General features: G+C 33.5%; 1 protein-coding gene across 3 annotated transcripts in view; it reads right to left on the bottom strand.

Moving 5' to 3' along the window:
• Positions 1-20,379, bottom strand: part of LOC126884532 (zinc finger protein OZF-like) — a 91,742-nt gene that overhangs the window by 59,331 nt on the left and 12,032 nt on the right. For all 3 annotated transcript variants that reach the window (XM_050650487.1, XM_050650485.1, XM_050650486.1), the window contains exons 2-3: positions 19,054-19,348; positions 5,961-6,125 (exon numbers count right to left, since the gene is read on the bottom strand). In XM_050650487.1, coding sequence (XP_050506444.1) covers positions 5,961-6,125; positions 19,054-19,249 — 361 coding nt within the window. In that variant the 5' untranslated portion in view covers positions 19,250-19,348. The remainder of the gene's footprint in view (positions 1-5,960; positions 6,126-19,053; positions 19,349-20,379) is intronic.

Below are 20,379 nucleotides of genomic sequence, written 5' to 3'. Positions count from 1 at the left end.
TAATCAACTCCGCAAATCTTGCTTTGTTGAAGTCAAGTATCTTCCTGCCGTTCTTTTTTGTTACCTTTGTGCCAATCTCGAAGAAGATGTACTTATGGAAGGTAAAGATGTTATCATCTAGCACGTCCCAATTTGTAATCTGCTTAGCGTAGTTTTTGGATGCCAGGGTAACATCTATGTGGCTCCGCGATTCACCTCTTTCGAACGTGTGTTTCCCATTATTCATCACTACCATATCGGTAGAGGCAATCCATTCGTTCCATATATTCCCTTTGACGTCATTTCTTGGGGACCCCCACCATATGGACTTGGCGTTTATGTCGCCAGCAATTATATAATGCTTCTCTGTTATTGCCGCCTCTATGATGTTTTCGACCTTCTCTTGGTATTGTGTGATGTTGATGTTTGGTGAGATATAACAGGCTATAATAGCTACCTCATTGAGTTTTAACTTGATGAAGCTTTCTTTCTTGGTGATTTTGCTTATGGACAGGTTCCTATTAACCAAGAAGATGGCGACGTCAACCCGCTTGTCGGCGACCCAACCAAACTTTTTAGAGATGTTTTTATTAGGTTCAGGGACTATAATGAGGTCTGCTTTTATTTCCAGAGCTTTAGCGTGAATCAGATCATGTCCCACCTTGGCCCTTCCGATATTTACTTGTAATATTTTGAGAGTATTCGCACCGCTCGAAGCCATTTCAGATCAATTAAGTGTCTATATCTGCTTAGAGTGCTTAGTCAGGGACTCTCTAGGCTCTGTCCCATGGGTAGGTGGGTCACCCACCGTGGGTGTAGGGTTTACAGCAGGTTCCTCATTTGGGGTTAAAGAGGATGAACGACAAGGCCGTTCGGTCCGTTGTACGTGTTCGGCCGCCACCCTGTCGGACATGGAGCCAAACTGCTCCACGAGGGTGGAGTGAGACGCTTCATGGAAGACCTCGTCGTCGGCCCTCGCGATATCCTCATGTGAAGGCGTTGAAGCACCAATCTTTGACTCATCAGTTTTCTCTGAGCCTATGTCCATTTCGGCCGGAGTGGGGGTAGGGGGGGTGATGTTTTTTGTAGGAGTAGGGGGCTGGTACGCCTGTGTAAGGGAAGTCTCAAGGGTCTTCGTTTGGTCTGCCAATCGAGCTCTCTGGAGAGCCGACCGGAACTCCTTACATTTACCGCTGCCAATACGGTGTGAGTCTTCGCAAATCACGCAATAATCCGCCTCCTCACAAGATTCGAAGGTGTGACCGTTCTTTCCACACTTCGGGCAGAATCCAGTACGGTCAGGGCCATTACACTTGCTCACGTCATGAGTATATGACCAGCATCTCTGGCACCTCTTGATGCTGTACCTCCTTTCCACCTCACAACTCACGAGGCCGACCTTCATGTTTCCCATATCTATGATTCTCCTTGCCGCTTCCGCGAGACTATTCTCCTAGTCAAACCTAGGAGAGACTAAGTTGGTCAGGCAAAGGTCGAAATTTAATTTTATGAAATCGGGGTTTGACTAGTCAAACCCCGATGAGCTATAGTCCAAGTAATGAAGCTTAAAATAGGACAAAACCTCGCAATTTTTACAGAATGGTTCGATTTGCTTGAAAATTTGAGAATAAGTAGTGGATAGTCCAAGGATCAAAATCTATATGATGCCAAAAGGCGTTTTTACCATGGGGGTGGTTGCCACCCCATGTCGGGGGTGAAAATTTTTTATTATATTTTAACCGCAAAAGTTGGTAAAAACATTCATTCTAAGCAAAAAATGTTCTATACATTTTTTTGATAAAATTAATAGTTTTCTATTTATTCGCTATCGAAAGTGATAGTTATATATTAAAAAAATTAATGTTTTTAATCAGTTTTCTGCAAATAACTCAAAAAGTTTTTGTTTTATCAAAACAACTTTGCTTAACAAAAATGTACTTTTTGAAAAAATCAACAAAACCGTTTTTTTAAATTTTCTTTAAGACCAATAGTAATCGAGCTATACTTTATTATATGTTAGGTCTTCTTCGGCAAATGCTAAATATTGTAGTTTCAAAGTCAAAAGACGGGAAAACTATGCATTTTTCGAGGATCACTTGTTTAAACTAATTTGAAGTATTTAAAAATATCTATCTTCAGAAATAAAAAAAGTCTTTAGCTCAAAAATTAGGTGGCTTATAATGAAAATAATGTCACACCCTATTGCGTCTTCTTTACTTATGTATTATTAATAGGTTCTAGAAGTTTAACTGGTTTAGAATGATTAGTTTAAAAAAAATGGAGTCAAAAGCAAATATCGAATTTTTGAAGTTTGGTAAAAAATTCCCTTTTCTTCAGAATAGAAAGATTATCATCAGAGATACAAAAAAATATTTAAATATAAAATTGTAGCTTATTTAATTCTCAAGAACATGGTTTGAAAAAATTTTCTCTACGGTAAAAATTGAGTGAGCTATTGACAATTAAAACTTGTAATAACATGCAAAAATCACTTTTACCAACCCTTTCAAAGTTACCACTTTTTGCGACTGAGTATTTTAAAAGGATTTGGTATTAATAGTCTTATAGATCTTGTAAAAACCTACAAAATTATTTTTTAACAAACTTTCTAAGATAAAAATTAAAAAGGTTACGGTTAAAAAATCAATATATTTTTTTCAAAAAAAAAAGAAAACCAATTGGAAGCATAATAATGTAAGGTAGCTTTGCTTTTAGTCATTGGCATTATTAATTCTTCTTTATTTATGTATTATTAATAGATTTTAAAAGTTTGACTGGTTTAGAATGATTAGTTTTTAAAAAACTAGAGTTAAAAGCGAATAACGACTTTCTGTAGTTTGGTAAAAAATGCCATTTTCTTCAAAATAGAAAGATTAGCATCAGATATACGAAAAAATGTTTTTATATGAAATTATTGGTTATTTAATTCCCAAGAACTTGGTTTGAAAATATTTTTTCTACGGCAAAAATTGAGTGAATGGTAAATGAGTATATATCGAAAAAATTTGATTTTTTCTATATAAAACTAACATTTTCGATAGCGAATAAATCGAAAAGTATTAATTTTATCAAAAAAATGTATAGAACATTTTTTGCTTAGAATGAATGTTTTTATCAACTTTCGCAGTCAAAATATAATAAAAAATTTCCACCCCTATGATGGGGTGGCAACCGACCCCATGGTAAAAGCGCCTTTCGGCATCATATAGATTTTGATCCTTGAACTATCCACTACTTATTCTCAAATTTTCAAGCAAATCGATCCATTCTGTAAAAATTGCGAGGTGAAATGCTTCGGTTCCTGGACTACTACTAAAATGTCGCAATTTGTTAGATTAACCCTTAAACGCCCAACCTTTTTTAGGTTCCATGTACGCCCAAGGATGGGTAAAAAATGTCCACCTCGAAAATAGCTAATATATTTATTGAGAGTTGTTGGAAATGGATTAAATTTAAGAATCTTATGCTTAATAAACACAGCATCATCTAAAATATTAATATAAACAATTTACAAACCTTACAACAAAATTACAATTTACATCAAAATTAACATACAAGTAAAAGCCAGTAATTCAGATTTGTCGATATTCTCCACATTCTTCCTTTCAGCCTCCCCATTGGCGGATAATTATGTAGATTATGTAATTATATGTCGATAATTATATGGATTATCTTCCTACCAACGAGAAATTATATAAAAACCTTCAGTAACAAGTTTTACCAAGGGTGTACTTTTTATGCCCACCCATATTTAACTCAAGATGCTACATTTATTTTCAAAAATATCGGTAGAACCAAATTAACATTCGATAAAGGGCTGTCTTTTTAACAATAAATAATTTTTAAAAAAAATTTAAACACGTAATAAATATGTTACAAGGGAATACGCATTAGGTGGACATTTTTTACCCACCCTTGGGCGTTCAAGGGTTAAGGGCCGGTACTTTATGTCCCGGTTAAACCTCGGTTAGCTAACCGGGGTTTAATCGGGACAGCAAAGTACCTCATAGGGCCTCTTGCGTTGTAATAAAAGCAATTATAATTATTATTATAATTATTTATGAATATAATAATAAGTATAATTGCGTTTATGTCTATGTTATGCATATATTTCTGTCCCGATTAAACCCCGGTTAACTAACCGGCTGTTAACGGAGACATAAAGTACCGGGCCTAGGTTAAATAAAACGTCATGTTTTTATTTTAATAAAAAAATAGTGTTTATTCTCATATGTTGAGGCAGTATAGTATGGCATTTAGAGTTGCACAATACGTTAGACCTTTTACTCTTACATAATTTTTAAGAGCATTTCTTATTGCAGTAGCATTTTGTAAAGTCTTGTCCTCCAAATTTAGAATCTTTTGTAGTAATTTCTCTTAGAGACAGCTTAACGTCTGGAACATCTTCGAAATTAAGAAAATGCTCTTTGCATTCTCACACTTGATTTCTTGAAAAAAGTGTGTTTATGTTCCGTATTTCGTACCAACTCTATATAAACCGTCAATTGTTTTACCTTGTATGATACCCAAAATATTTCAAGCATCTCTTTTGGCTCTATCAAAGCTGGGGATAGCTATTGTTACAATTTTTGCCATCGAAATTGGAAGAAATTACACCAAACAAATGTGTGTTACACCGTAACAAATGAGAAAATTATTTAACATTAAATATTTAAAAATATTAATAAAACTTTTACACAGAATAAAAATATTTTGGGGAAATAGCTTCTACAGAATTGTATAAGTTTAGTATACACTCCCAATATTTCCAATAATTCTTCTTTTTTTTTAATAAAACTTTATTTGAGCTTGTAATATTGTGAGGTAGAAAATTTTGTGTTGTACGTTTCCTACTCTGAATCTGTCAAAATGTGTGAGTTGAGCGAACGAAGTTTAATTATTATTTACACGTAGGTAATTTGGTAATTTCTTCAGATGTGGTTTATTGTATTTGCCAAAAAGAGACCTCTGACGCACATACGTACATAATTTGCAATCAGGTGGTACATGTTGTGTGCTATTGTACACTTGGTGCATACTATGGTTTTGAAAGAAAAGTTACATGCATGCGTTGTGCACAGACAGAAAATATTAAAATAAATAAAGGAAAGGCGATTAAAGGTCTTCATGTGCAGGCTAATGCTATAAAACAATATAGTGATAAAAAATTTCCTCCAATTTCGATCGGAAAAACTGTAACAATCCCTATCACCAGCTTTGATAGAGCTAAAGAAGATGCTCGAAATATTTTGGGTATCATAAAAGATAAAACAGTTGACGGTTTATATAGAGTTGGTATAAAATACGGAACAATAAACACACTTTTTTCAAGAAATCAAATAAGATAATGCAAAGAGAATTTTCTTAATTTCGAATATGTTCCAAACATTAAGCTGTCTCTAAGAAAAATTAGTACAAAAGATTCTAAACTTGGAGGACGGCTTTATAAAATGCTACTGCAATAAGAAAAATGCTCTTCAAAATTATGTAAGTGTAAAAGGTCTAACGTATTGTGCAACTCTAAATGCCATACCTACGGCCTCAACATGTGAGAATAAACACTATATTTTTTATTTTAATTACGACAATATACAAATAATAAACATTAAAATTAAAAACTGACGTTTTATTAAACCTAATCTAACAAATTACGACATTTTATTAGCTGATCGGGGTTTGACTAGTTGACTAGTCAAACCCCGATTTCATAAAATTAAATTTCGACCTTTGCCTGACCAACTTAGTCTCTCCTAGGTTTGACTAGTCTAAGGCCGAAACTGTAATTTATTTCGGGCTTTGACTAAGTCCGTCAGTCAGACGTGAGGATTTCCTAGTCAAACCTAGGAGTGCCTGAAATTCGGGCTTTGACTATAACATCTATACAAAAAGAAGAAGAAGCATATTTCTTTAATAAAATATTATGTTTACATGCTGCACTGATTAAGATACATTCTTCAAATTTATAGTAAAGACTGACTTACCTTTAAATATATTTTCGCAAAATTGACACTTGTACAAAGCATCTAGACTAAAATTATCTGTTGCTTCATCTGAATTACAAGGAACAATATTACCGTCACTTTCCCATGATTCTGGTAGACACTGTTCAGCAATGGTTTGGAGACTTTGCATAGTTTCAGCCAGATCTAAATAGAAGACAAACGATTTTTTTAAATAATTTTAATCATTTACGCAGTGGCGGCTGGTGGGGTAAAATTTTGGGTAGGCCAAGCCAGCAAATTACATATAGCTATGTATAATATTCTTTTTCTCATGAGCATCTTTCAGTGCGTCACAGTTTTTCGATTCCTTTCTAACGCATTAAATTGTATGTAACAGAAAAAAGGGCACGTGTCGGTGACTACAGACATTTATAACATTTATTCTAGTTGTCGATAGATGGCGCTATAATCGAAAAAAAAAATTATTTACGAATTATATAATATATCTACGAATATAATCTGTACAATTTATAAGACTATACAAATCAAAGAAAATACCATTTTATAAATGCAATAAACACAATTGATTTGTTTTTATCCAAATTGCAAATAAAATTTGACAACTGTCAGATTTAACTAAAATGTCATGTTAGAATAAATGTCTGTCAGTTGCAATTCGATAATTATGTTACAAGTGGCAACGAGGCACGGCGAAGGCCAGTTTGGATCGGGCCTATACACCAAGCATAACAAGACAATATAAATATCATTGTCCGGCAAGCTGCTTAACTTCGAACGCTTTTTGTACGGAAATCTTATGTGAGCGGAGTCGGCCAGGTCCGAGCGGGCCTATTAATGATATTTAAAATGCCTGAATACGATTTGATGCTTTCTGTAAATGTGATAATATATATATATATATATATATATATATATATATATAACAAAGTTGTCTTAATGGACGCTAATGTAGTGAGTGATTTAGTACATTTAAAAGTTATTTACATGCTTTAACATAATTTTTAAATATATCTTTTTCTATTTTAAAGCTCTTAAAATTATTGGGTAGGCCCGGCCTATCCTGTTTACCCCCAAAAGCCGCCACTACATTTACGTTTTAATAATTTTAAGCTTTAGACAGATTCAGATATTGTGAAAATTAAAGTACAAATAGAGCTTCTCAACACCGTTAAACAGCGAAAGGTCTCATAATCTAGGCCATATTTTACGAGGCGACAAATATAATCTTTTAAAAATCATTTTCTTCTTCTTGTAGTGCCTATCCGTTTCGGATGTTGACGACCATCATGACAATCTGTATTTTGCGCACTGATGCTCTAAAAATATTTGTGGTTGTTGTGCTGAACCACATACGTAGATTCTTCAGCCAGGAAATCCTTTGCCTTTCTTGTTCTCGTTTTCCTTCCACTTTTCCTTGCAAGATTAGTTGCAGTAGTCTATATATTTCGCTGTTCCTCATGATGTGACCGAGGTATTCGATTTTGGTTGCTTTTATTGTAGTTAACAGCTCTTTTTCTTTTCGCATTTTCACTAGTAATACCACTAGAGGTCAAATTATTTCCGGAAATTTTTTTGAGATCATGAATATTTTGAAAATTTCCCGAGTCGCAGACGAGGGAAATTTTCTAAAAATATTCATGATCAAAAAAAAATTTCCGGATATTAATTTGACTTCGCGTGGTATTCGGTAAGAAAATTCCACACCAAATTCGCATTTGAAAATCCAAAGCTGCATGAACAGATTAATAGCGCGCCATAGCTTTGTCAGCAATTATTTAGGCTTTCAAATTCGTAATTTCTACTCATTGTAGTTGCATGGTAATACCATTTCAAGATAGAAAATAGTATATTCTTCAATTCTACATAAGTTTTGAGTAACTACAAGTGATAGAAAATGAATCAAAACTAAATTATGTAAACAAATAAAAACCAGTATGTCAAAAATGTTCTGTTATTGTAAACGTCAAAAAATTTCCACTATAATTCGCTGTTGGGTACCCCACGAGCAAAAAATTTCCGATAAAATACCTCCGTTGCCATGGTGATCTGTCAAAATAACGTATTTTGATTGGTTCAAAATTACAGGTGTGGAATTTTCAGCAAAACACCCTGATTAGTAACGTGGTCGGTATAAGATACCTTAAGGATTCGACGATAAAGCCACATTTCCAAAGCCTCAATTTTCTTAAAGGTGGCGTCTGTGAGAGTCCACGACTCAACTCTGTACAACAGTATACGAAAGCTATAACATCATAGTAACCTGACCTAGAATATATGACGAGAAAATTTATGGAAGAATACTTTAAATGGAATTTAGAGGTAAATAGGTAAACATAAAGAAAACACAATATCTACACATCGGTTACCAAATACAACAGGAAGGCCTAGATCTTGACGGAAGTGACTACATCAGGGGTTGTACAGAGTATATATTATCTAGGGATTAAATTAACAAATAGTGGAAGAACGGAACCCAGTATAGATGATAGAGTGACATAGGCTAGAAAGGTTACTGAAGCCCTAAATCCTGTCTTGTGGCAACACAACATAACTCTGATTACAAAAATGAGGATGTAAGACGCTATTCTGAAACCAATTTTAACGTATGGCTCCGAAGTGTGGCAAATGACAAAAAAATCCGAAAATAAACTGCTTACTACCGAAATGGATTTTTTTAGAAGAGCTGCCACAATATCGAAATGTGACCATATTAGTCCAGTCGGGTTAGACGAATAACAGGCCTAACCTTGCATTAGGAGCTGCCCCAAATTTTATTTTTCTAATCTTTAGGGAGGGTCAATATTAGTCCAAATTTAAAATCTCGACTGATTTCCACCGTTGCGTTAGCCGCCATCTTGATTTTAAACGAGAACCGTTTTTGCTCAATATCTCCGCCATTTTCAATTTTTTGACAAAAAGTGTAGAAACTAAAATTGTTGGAAATGCGATTTTCTATAATTTCATTTATTATAATTTTTTCGTGCGGTCGATATTTTCCGAGTTATGAGGGGAAAATTGTGACAGTTGGAGCATAATTATTGTATTATTGAATTATCTCGTTTATTGTTAGCTTTACAACAAATATGTACCTATACAAAAATGAAGAGAATTAAATTCTACACAATTTTGATTTCTTTAATTTTTTGCTAAAATTAATATTTAAGGTAGTACGTATGCGTTAATGGCGCGAGCGTAAGACCGGATTGATTTTATAGCAAAAGGTTTTGTTTAATACCTACGCCATTTTCAACTAAAATTGTTCAAAATATAATTTCCTACAATTTCTTTTTAACAATTTTTTTCATGCGGTTGATATTTCCGAGTTACATGGGAAAATAGTAAAAAGTGGTGGGGGGAGCATAATTATTGAATTGAATTTTGTTTGCGAGCTGCCCCAAATTTTATAATTCTATCCTTTAGGAGAGATCAATAGTAGTGTAAATTTAAAATCTCGACTGAATTCCGCGGTTGCATTAGCCGCGATATTGATTTTAAATGAGAACTGTTGTTGCTTAATATCTCCGCCATTTTCAACTTTTCGACATAAATAGTGGGAAAGAAAATTGTTGGAAATGCAATTTCCTACAATTTCTTTGGCACAATTTTTTTATACGATTAATATTCTCCGAGTTAAGGGTGACAATAATGGAAGCGGAGGGGAAGCATAATTATTGAATTGTCTCATTTATTATTAACTTTACGACATAATTGTACATAAACAAAAATAAAGAGAATTATATTTTATACAATTTTTGAATTCTTCCAATGAAACATTAACCAAACTAAGTATATAAAAGACATAAAAAGACATTATATGCATTAAGTTCACTTAATTTTATTAACTAGCGGGTTTTATTGGTTGAATTTGTCTGTCGATATTCTAAGTTTTATGTCAGCTAAAATATCGTGATGTTTCAACATTTTTTTTTAATTTTGGACCCTGTTGGGGGGAATTTTCCCATTTGCACCCCTTGTAGACCCGCCACTGGTTCTCTCGAAAAATTGTAGTAAATCGTAATTGCAACAATTTCAGTTCTTACACTTTTTGTCGAAAAGTTGAAAATGGCGGAGATATTGAACAAAAACAATTGCTACAAAATCAATCAGGTCTTACGCTTGCACATTTACCACATACGTACTACCTTAAATATTGATTTTATCAAAAAAATTAACGGCATCAAAATTGTACAAAATTTAATTCTCTTCATTTTTGTATAGGTATATATTTGTTGTAAAACTAATAATAAACGAGATAATTTAATAATTCAATAATTATGCTACAACTGTCACTATTTTCCCCTCATAACTCGGAAAATATCGACCGCACGAAAAAAATTATAATAAATTAAATTATAGAAAATCGCATTTTCAACAATTTCAGTTTCTACACTTTTTGTCAAAAAATTGAAAATGGCGGAGATATTGAGCAAAAACGGTTCCCGTTTAAAATCAAGATGGCGGCTAACGCAACGGTGGAATTCAGTCGAAATTTTAAATTTATGCTAATATTGACCCTCCCTAAAGATTAGAAAAATAAAATTTGGGGCAGCTCCAAATGCAAGGTCAAATGCTATTCCGACTGGGCTAATATTCGAAATGAAAAGATCAGAGAAAAAGTAGGTAAGCAGAAAACAATAGTGGAAGAGATACAACGAAACCAACTCACTTGGTATGGACACGTTCAACGAATGGGAGATGAAAGAATACTAAAAATTGCAATGAGATGGATACCGCCAGAAAAACGGAAAAGAGGAAGGCCAACGACCTCCTGGAAACAAGGAATTACAAAAGCCATGTCAGAAAGAAATCTACAAGAAAGATACTGGCTAGATCGGCAGACTTGGCGATTGGGTATCGGAAGGCGTAGAACGCTATAGAACCGGTTATATATACATATATCATTATGGGCAAAAATCATTTTAATGGGCAAAATTGAAGATTGGAGAGGACCAGGTCAAAAATGACACTCATGGTTCAGAGACATAAGAAACTGATGCGACATACCTGATACCAATAAAATAATAAGAAGAGCTGAAGGAGGATGCTTATGCTTAAGCATGAACCAACCAGCATCACTGCATACATGCTACATAGCGTACGGCACCAGACGAAGGAGGGAAGTTGCTAGGGATTGACGAGAAGATTCACAAAGGATTGTGGAACCAATTATGACGATGACACTAATTCTACTACATTTTATTTTTCATACACTTTCATGGCATATCAGCACTTTCAAACGATAAAGTCATTTGAGCAGTAAAGAAACAAATTTAAAAAGATTATTTTGGGCAAAATCATCATCACCGCCATCGCCTTTCAATTTCTTCGGATTATAGTGGATTATCCCATTTTGGCCATAAGCTTTTGTGGATTATCTCATTTTGAGGTGGATTATTCCCCTTTCTCTACATTTCTTCCCATATGTCTCTATTTCTTCCCATTTCTGCATTTCTCTTTCCACTGTTTCGCGTTTTGTTGTTTTCAATCGCACCATCTTGTTCTAGGTCTTCCTTGGCTTCTTCTTTGGATTGAGATCCATCTCCTAACTTTTTTATCATCTCGTTTGCGGATCTTCTGATGAAGTGTCCTATCTTATTCTGGGGCTCCTAGATGAGTGACTTAATTATTCTCACTATGTTTTTGTTTTCGTTTCTTTCTAATATTTTTTCTCCGTATTAGGTGATATCAGAACTCAAGAATGGACATACTATTTTCCTTTTGAGTAGTCTCAACTGTTGTTCTTTTTGAAATACACTATTTTTGTTAGAAATAAGCAACACTTTAGTAATCGTTATCAACATTGAACAGTGAAAATCGACACGTCAAAAAAGTTTATTTTAAAATAAAATTGTGGCTTATTCCCAACAAAAATAGTGAATTGCATTAAGATACCACAAGATAATAGCTTTAGAACAATGTTCTTTTTTTGTGTTCATTACTGTTGTTTCTGTTTTAATCCACATCTTTCTGTTTCTTTTGAAGGCTTGATTTGTCTTTAGAGTCTTTTCTGAATTCTTTCTTTTCCAAGTGTTCCCATGGTTACTCCCATTTAGTTGAATGTCGTTACTTTTTCAAATTTGAAGTTTATGTTTTCTTGTTTTTGCTAACTTCATTGGCATTACTTACATTGTATATTTTTTTCAATGCATCTTATTCGGGGCTAAGTGGACATTTGGCCTAACGATAGAGCCACATTTGACATATACAGAGAGGAGCTAAATTATGGAATAAATTAATTTTCTGAAAAATGGAAGTCTGGAGAAAAACTAGTGACGTCATCCATCTGAGAGTGATGACGTAATAGATGATTTTTTAAATAGGAATAGTGTGTAAATCTCTATTCAGTAATATAAACATTAATATCATTATTTATACAGGGTGGTCAAAAAAATCATTTTTGAATTAAAATAATTGACGAAAAAAGAAGAATGTATGCAATTTATTTAACTCAAAATACTTTCTATCGCTGTCAGAAAATAGAAAAAAATGTTTATTTGGCAAATAAACATTGCATTTCGCTTAAATTAAATGTTCAAACTGCCAAGAGATAGGTGGGAGGCTGTTTGTGATTTAATTTAAGCGAAAAGAAATGTTTATTTGTAAAATAAACGTTTTTTTCTATTTACTGACAGCAGTACAATGTATTTTGAGTTAAATAAATTACATACATTTTTCCTATTGCGTCAATTAATTTAATCCAAAAATTATTTTTTTGGTCACCCTGTATAAATAATATTATTATTGTTTATATTACTGAATAGAGAATTGAGGTGTCACTATTCCCATTTAAAAAAATCATCGATTACGTCATCACGCTCAGATGGATGATGTCACTAGTATGAAATATATGCCAAAAAATTGTAATTTAAAAATAAAAATCGACCTGTTTCGGGATTTTTCTCCAAAGTCGTATATTTTAAAGAAAATGAATTTATTCCATAATTTAGCCCCTCTCTGTATACTGCAATAATTGTAGTAAGTAGCTGTAAAGAACATATCAAATATGTGAACCAAAACAATTAATCTTGAGTAAAAAAGTTAAAAATCTTCTTCTTCTTCTTTCTCGAAACTCCTTATGCCCCTCAGGGGCGTCGGAGGTTTTATTCATCTTCTATCCATCCCTTCCATTTCTTGCGGTCCTTTGCTAACTCTTTCATTGTTGATGTGTTTTTCCTTTTTCCTGTCCAATATCTATAATCTGATCGATCCATCTCTTCCTTGGCCTCCCTTTCCTTCTTTTACCATATCTTTTCGATTCCATCACCTGCTTTGGTAGTCTTCCCTGGTCCATTCTGTTAATGTGTCCATACCATTTTAATTTTCTTTTGTGTATCTTGGTTATTATCGATTCCTGTTTCAGTCTTTTTCTAATAGCTTCATTTCTTATTTTGTCCAATTTCGTTTTTCCTGCTATTTTTCTTAACTGCTTCATCTCCGCTGCGTTTATTGTACTGTCTATTTTTGCATTGTTTACCCAGGTCTCACTTGCATATATTAAAGTTGGTACAGAGATTGCGTTGTATACCTTCAGTTTTATTTCTTTATCTATTTCTTCCTTTCCAAATATTGTTTTATTTAGTGCATAGTAAATCTTATTTGCTTTTTTCGCTCTGTATGAGATTTCTTGATCTATCTTTCCATCCTCTGATATTATTACTCCAAGATATTCAAACGTCGAGACTGTTTCTATTATTTCGTTTTTGCACCTAAATATCGTTTGGTTTATTTCTTCCCTTTTCTTTTGGGTTACTATCATGGTCTTCGTTTTCTTTACATTTACCTCCATTTTCAAATTTTCTATTTCCTCCACCCAGATATCGATTAATTTTTGCATTTTCTCTTTATTGTCTGCTATTAGTACTAAGTCATCTGCATATAGTAATCCCTCCATTCTCACTGGTACTAAATTCCTGTACCCTATTATTGACTGTAATTGATCTTCTTTTAGCGCTCTTCATTACTCTATCCATTACTAATATAAACAAAACTGGACTGAGACTGTCCCTTTGTTTTATTCCTCTCCTTAGGTTTATTATTGGCGATCTGTTTCCGTTTATTTGTACTTTAGCAAGTACGTTTCTATATGTACTTTTTACCACGCTTACTATCTTTTGCGGGATTTGCAGATCATCCATTACTGACTATATTACTTCTCTATTTATAGAATCAAAAGCAGCTTTAATATCTATAAACGTAATATATAAGTCTTCTCCTATTTCGTTTTTCCTTTCAATTATATTTCTCAGTATGTATATATTATCTGTTGTTCCTCTTTCCTTCCTAAAAGCCGCTTGTTCTTCTTCTAGTTTTCCTTCCAGTTCCTTCCTGAGCTTCCTTTCTATTATCCCGGTGTAGACTTTATATGCCACTGATGATAAGCATATAGCCCTATAGTTATCACATTCCGCTTCATCTCCTTTCTTGTGTATTGGTATCAATAAATTTTCTTCCCAGTCTTCCGGTATCTTTTCTGTTCTCCATGCTTCCCTCATTATTTCCAGTAGCCAAAGCTTGCCTCGTTCTCCCACGTATTTCATCATCTCCGGATCTATGTCATCGGCACCTCCCGCTCTTCCAATCTTTATTCTTGCCAATCCTTCTTCAATATCTTTGATATGAATTTCGTCTACTCGATTGTCTCTATCCACTTCTCTTGCCTGCTGTCCTCTCTCCTCATTTTGTTGGTTACTTGCCTCGAATTTTTCTTTATAGTGCTTATTCCATATATGGTTAGTATGTCTTGTATGTTTGTTTTCAATTCATTTCGCTCATTTCGAATTCCTCTTATTTGTTTCCTTTTTGTTCCTTTCGTGCTTCTTATTTTATTCCAAAACTTTTATTGTTATTCCCAAAACCTTCGTTCAATTCTTCACCGAATTCCTTCCAGCTCTTCTTCTTCGCATCTTTTACTAGTTCTTTCACTATATTTCTCTGTCTTCTGTATTCGTCTCTGTCTTGCTCTTCATTTGTGTTTATGTATCGCTTCCACATTTCTTTCTTCTTTTTTACAGCTTGCTTTATTTCCTTATTCCACCATCCAGTTCTTTTATTATTCTTCCCATTCTTTCTTATTCCACATACTTGTTTTGCAGTGTTCCATAATGTGTCTCTCAATTTTTTCCATCTCTTTTCCATATTCCATATTTCCTCATTGTTTTCATGCTGCTCGAGTATTTTATCTGTCGCTCTTTGGTATAACTTCCTCATTTCCATACTTTTCATCTTATGTATTGCTATTCTTGTATATTGAGGACTCTCTATTATTTCCATTAGTTTCATGTTTATCTCTGCTGTCACTAGTCTGTGTTGGGTACCGAGTTCGGCTTCGTTCTCTGTTTTTATATCTTGTATCGTTAGTTCTGCGTCTCGAGGATATACTATGTAGTCAATTATGCTTCTCGCATTTCTTTCTTCTGCTACTTATGTATATTTTTCGTTTCTCGGTTGATACCAGAATGAATTACCTATTAATAAGTCATTTATTTGGCAGAAACTTATCATTCTTCTACCATTTCTATTTATCGTCTCTTCTCCATACCTTCCCAAGCAGCCTAATGCCATATTTTCATCATTTCCTATTCGTGCATTCCAGTCTCCTAGTAAAATGATGTTTTTGCTTTCCTCTTGTATCTAGTGATGAGCAAAACAAGAACAAGACCAAGACCAGGCTAGTCTTGGTCTTGGTCTTGTTCTTGCAAGCTTGGTCTTGGTCTTGGTCTTGCAGCTAAAAGGCAGTCTTGGTCTTGGTCTTGCACTAGCCGGTCTTGTTCTTGGTCTTGGTCTTGCTGCAAGAGTCTTGCTGGTCTTGCTTTTTTGGTAGTAATAATTTGAACCAAACAATTTCGAATAAAATGTACATTGAAATTAATAAAGATGTGAAGAATGAAACTATATTTTTTGCTTTAAAATTTTAAAAGAATGTAGAATGTAGTTTCAAACGGATACCAATTTTAACATTATACATTCACCTAATGACCTAATTATTTCTCTCTATGTAAAGAGATTAGAGTATATTTTTATAATGGTAATGTTTATCAGTAGGAAAAACCTGCATTTACAACCCTTGTTGCAATTGCCGGCCTTCGGTTGTGTCACGTTGTGTTGTTCTGCCGCCTGCCTTCAGACCAAGTCTTGAGTCTGGATTATTGTTTATTGCCCCTGTATTTTAATAAAATGTTAAAGAAAAAGAGCTTCTAAAAAGTTGCCACAAATGGTCGGGGACCTTCAATTCGCGGATTTTACGAAAAGGGATAAACGGTTTATAGTTGTTAACAGATAATGATCTGCTCCTTTCACTCGAAAACTGTAGTTATCCTACGAGGGTCAAATTTAAGAACATAAATTAAATTTTTTTAGGAGAACACAAAAATCAAATATTTTTTACTATATTTAATCATTATTTAATATAATTAACTTTTTTTATAAACTAACTAAAACATACTTTTTAGTAAATACGTACATATTTACCATACATATTTATAGACCTAATACTATAACATAATAACTAAACCTAATGGGGAGTTATAAACGCTTAATTCTGTAATTTGTTATCTTGCAGTTCTTTAATTTTATTTAAACTACATTGCTCTCGTAACACGAGTTATTCGCACTTTTTATTTTCACATATTTTTTGATTGAATACCTATTATGACATTTAAAAAGTTGAAAATATTCGGATGCTGGTAGTAAAAACTAGAATTTAAAACACACTGAAATGATGAGCATGCATTTCAAGTGCGGCACATACTATTTGTACTACTGGCCCTTTCTGGGGAAAACCTAGATTCTTCCAAATAGTTTTCAACTATGAAATCAGTAAAATTCTTTACACGTTTGTCATCCGGGATTTTCACAAATAATTCAACTTCCAGCGTTCGTTGATTGTAAAAAATTAATCCAAAAAATAATTTTAAAAATTTCCCAGTATCGGAATTTTTGTCATTATATTCAGAAACTGAACCTAAGCTTTGGATTTTGCGATACCAAGCTTGACACATTACAATCGACAACCAGTTATTTTTTATTCAGGCCACAATGCTTTCACAGCATTGTGAATCCCTTTTCAAAATCTATTATGATATTTTTTGTATTCATTTTAAATTTAACGACCTAAATTTTTCCTCGATTATGCGAAAAGAATTGAAATAAGTGTCAGTATTTTTATTAGACAAAAAAGCGAAAACTACTGGTACATAAAAACCGTTTTTAATTGCATTTTTTTTTTAAATGGATTACCCTATCTATAATAACATTTTTTTGTCTTACAAGTAATTTCAATTGTCCTTGAACTGTCGCCGTTTGAAAACTTGCCTTCTGAACACTTTGAAGGTTGAAAAAATGCAAACCGTTTGACTTAATCAAAACGACTTAAAAATATAACCAAAATATTATGTATTTTAAAAATTCGATATTGTTTAAGGTTTCTTACAATGTCAGTATATATTATTGAACTAAAAAAATAAAGTTAAATAATAAAAACCAATTTTTCTCAAAAAAGTGCAAGAGTCTTGCAGGTTGGTCTTGGTCTTGCGTGGTCTTGCAAGGTTCGGTCTTGGTCTTGGTCTTGTTCTTGCAAGCTTGGTCTTGGTCTTGTTCTTGCAACCAAAAGGCGGTCTTGGTCTTGGTCTTGCTGCAAGACCAAGACCAAGACCGCAAGACCAAGACCAGTCTCGCTCATCACTACTTGTATCTCATCAATAAGTTTCTGTATCTCATCATAGAATAGTTCTGTTTTTTTCATGCTCTGTCCCTTCTACCGGTGCATATACCTGTATTATGTGACATTCTTCTTCTTCTAACTTATTTTTATGTATATGGTTCTTGATGATACTGGTTTGAATTTGGTTATTCTTCTATTCATTTCTTTCGGTACAACTATTCCCACGCCTTCTTTTGCCCTTTGTCCTATCTGAACTCCGGAATAGTATAGTATGTGCTGCCCTCCGATATCGACAATTCCATTTCCTACTTTTTTCGTCTCGCTTACTCCTATCAACTGCAGCTCAAATCTTTCCATTTCCTCTGTTAATTCACGTTCCTTTCCTGTTATCGAGGTTATATTCCATGTACCTATTCTCGTTTGACATTTGATTTCATTTTTCTTTTCTTCCTTGTTATTAGTTTTCCTCGTTGTTTGCTCTTTCATATTACTGGATGTTCCATGTCCTTTCCTGGTCGTCATCAATGTCTCTCCGTCCAATTCGCTTTGTTTCTCCATTTTTATTTGAATTGAATCAGGTTAGGCATCCACCGCGTCTCGACTGCAGTTCATAAGGCGTGAACCCTACTCAATTCAAGCTCACCCTTCCCTGTCTTCCGAGCTGGCTGGTGTCTACCTTCCTAAAACCTCAAAATATTTTCTCTATTTTTGATGTTGTCTGCCGTATTTGAAATATCTCTTAGGCCGGCCCTGTTTTCTTTCCGCTTCCAAATAATGTGGTTCTTATCAGTACTGATGTCGCTTTTCTGCTTTTTATTTTGGCTCAGCTGACGGCGTTTATTGTTATTAAATTAATTAAATGTATTTGATTTAAAAAAGTTAAAAATAAGAAGAAAAAAGGTGAAGGTAATTAATTGGACTTCGTAAGTTCTAGGTTTTCACACAAAGTAATCGAAAGTAGAACTGGAAGTCGATATTTGAACTCTTCGTGTAACTTTGTGTCAATTGATATACGGTTTTACAAATTTTGGGTCATTTTTACTAAACTGTGGGTTATCATTGTTTCAACAGAAATGACGTCAAAACCGGAACTAAATGAGCTAAAATGAGACCAATCGCGGTCGGACAAACAGAAGGACAGACAGTCTAGGTCAAATTTCTCACCTTTAGTACCATCCTTGGATTATAAGCTTTCATTTGACACCTCATTTGTCATTCTACCTGGTATAATGACAGAGGAGTTGTGTTCACGGACCAACAGACGGACGTGGATAATTCCAAGTTTTCACATTTTTTCAAAATTGGGTGAAAACAAAACATAAAATGATTGAACAGCATTGACCAATTGGTCCAGTTAAGCAGGCGCATAAATAGAAATAGTTTTGTTGTTATGACTACCAATCTTTCCTAGTAAAGAAAATATAAAAATAGATAAAAGTGAAAAAATATTACCTGTGCTAGTATTCTGATTTGTAAAAGTTTCAACAAAGGAATGCGTAGTGGCATCATTGAAGATATCTTGAAATAAAGAACTCTGTTGCAGAACTTCACTAGTACTAAATAAATCACTCTTTACTTCATTAATAAGATTTTCGGTAGGCAAAGCAATTGGTTGTAAGTTAATGCTTAAATAACTTCTCAATGCCATGTCAGATTTTTCACAAAGTTGTTTAAATGTATAGGCCCTGTTTACACTTTGTAGACATTGGGTACAGATCTGATTAGGTAAACCATCTCCCTGTATAACCTAAAATGATTTTTAAGTAGACAGTGATGGGTGCACTAATAACTAAATAACCATCAAAATAACACAAAAAACGGAAAACACAAAAAATAAAAAGAGATGAAACTAGTAGAGGTGGGAATGGGAAATTATCAATAGAAACCTATAAATTTACATTATATTGATATAGTTTCCCACCTTTAGACGTATTGGAGTCAAACTGTCAGAGGAGAATTTTATAAAAGGTCAAAAAAATTCAAATTGAACTGCCAAGTTTTCATTATCGGAAGAAAGTTTTTATACTTTTTCAGTAATATTAACACTTCTGGAGTTATTTGGAGGTCAGTTTTGGAGTTGTTCAACGTCCATCTACCAGAGAAAGGAAAAAAAGGTTGGTGGAGGGTTAAGCGATTACAGAGTGTGTAAACGGTAAATATTCAGTATTAATACATCCTAAATTTAACTTATTCTTTCTCTTAAATAAATTATAAATTACTTAATTGAATTTGAAGTACGTAAAAGTAAAAGTTTCTACTAACTAGGGGGTTTAAGGGGGTTTCCATTATGGCAGAAACTAGCGGGGGACCTCCCCCGTTAGACAAACTTGAAAATCAAATTAAAAACATATCTTATAATCTAGGCGAAAAGATGGAATCTGAAAATTTAACCTCACGTGGTGAGATAAATACTGAAAAACCACTTAAAAAACCTTTACAAAAGGTTTCTGATTATAGTTATAAAGATAAAGGTCCGTATGAAGTATACATTTCCAGCAATAGTGACAAAAATATAGGAAATTATAATTACTTGGCTATTGCACGAGAAATTTTTGATCTTCAATTAAATTCTATTAAAAAAATTAATAAAAAAGGTAAAAATCGAATTAGTGTGGAATTTATAACTAGTTCAGAAGCCAATAAATTTTTAAAGAATGAAGCGGTTATAAAGAAGGGTTATGATTTATTTATTCCATATAAAAATGTTACCTGTAAGGGGGTAGTAAGATTTATCGATAAGAGTTTTACAGATGAAATGATTGTCAAATATTCTGAAAC

This window comes from Diabrotica virgifera, chromosome 5 (assembly GCF_917563875.1).
Source record: "Diabrotica virgifera virgifera chromosome 5, PGI_DIABVI_V3a".
In the NCBI taxonomy this organism is placed as follows: Eukaryota; Metazoa; Arthropoda; class Insecta; order Coleoptera; family Chrysomelidae; genus Diabrotica; species Diabrotica virgifera.
This window is presented reverse-complemented; position numbering and strand designations above follow the sequence as displayed.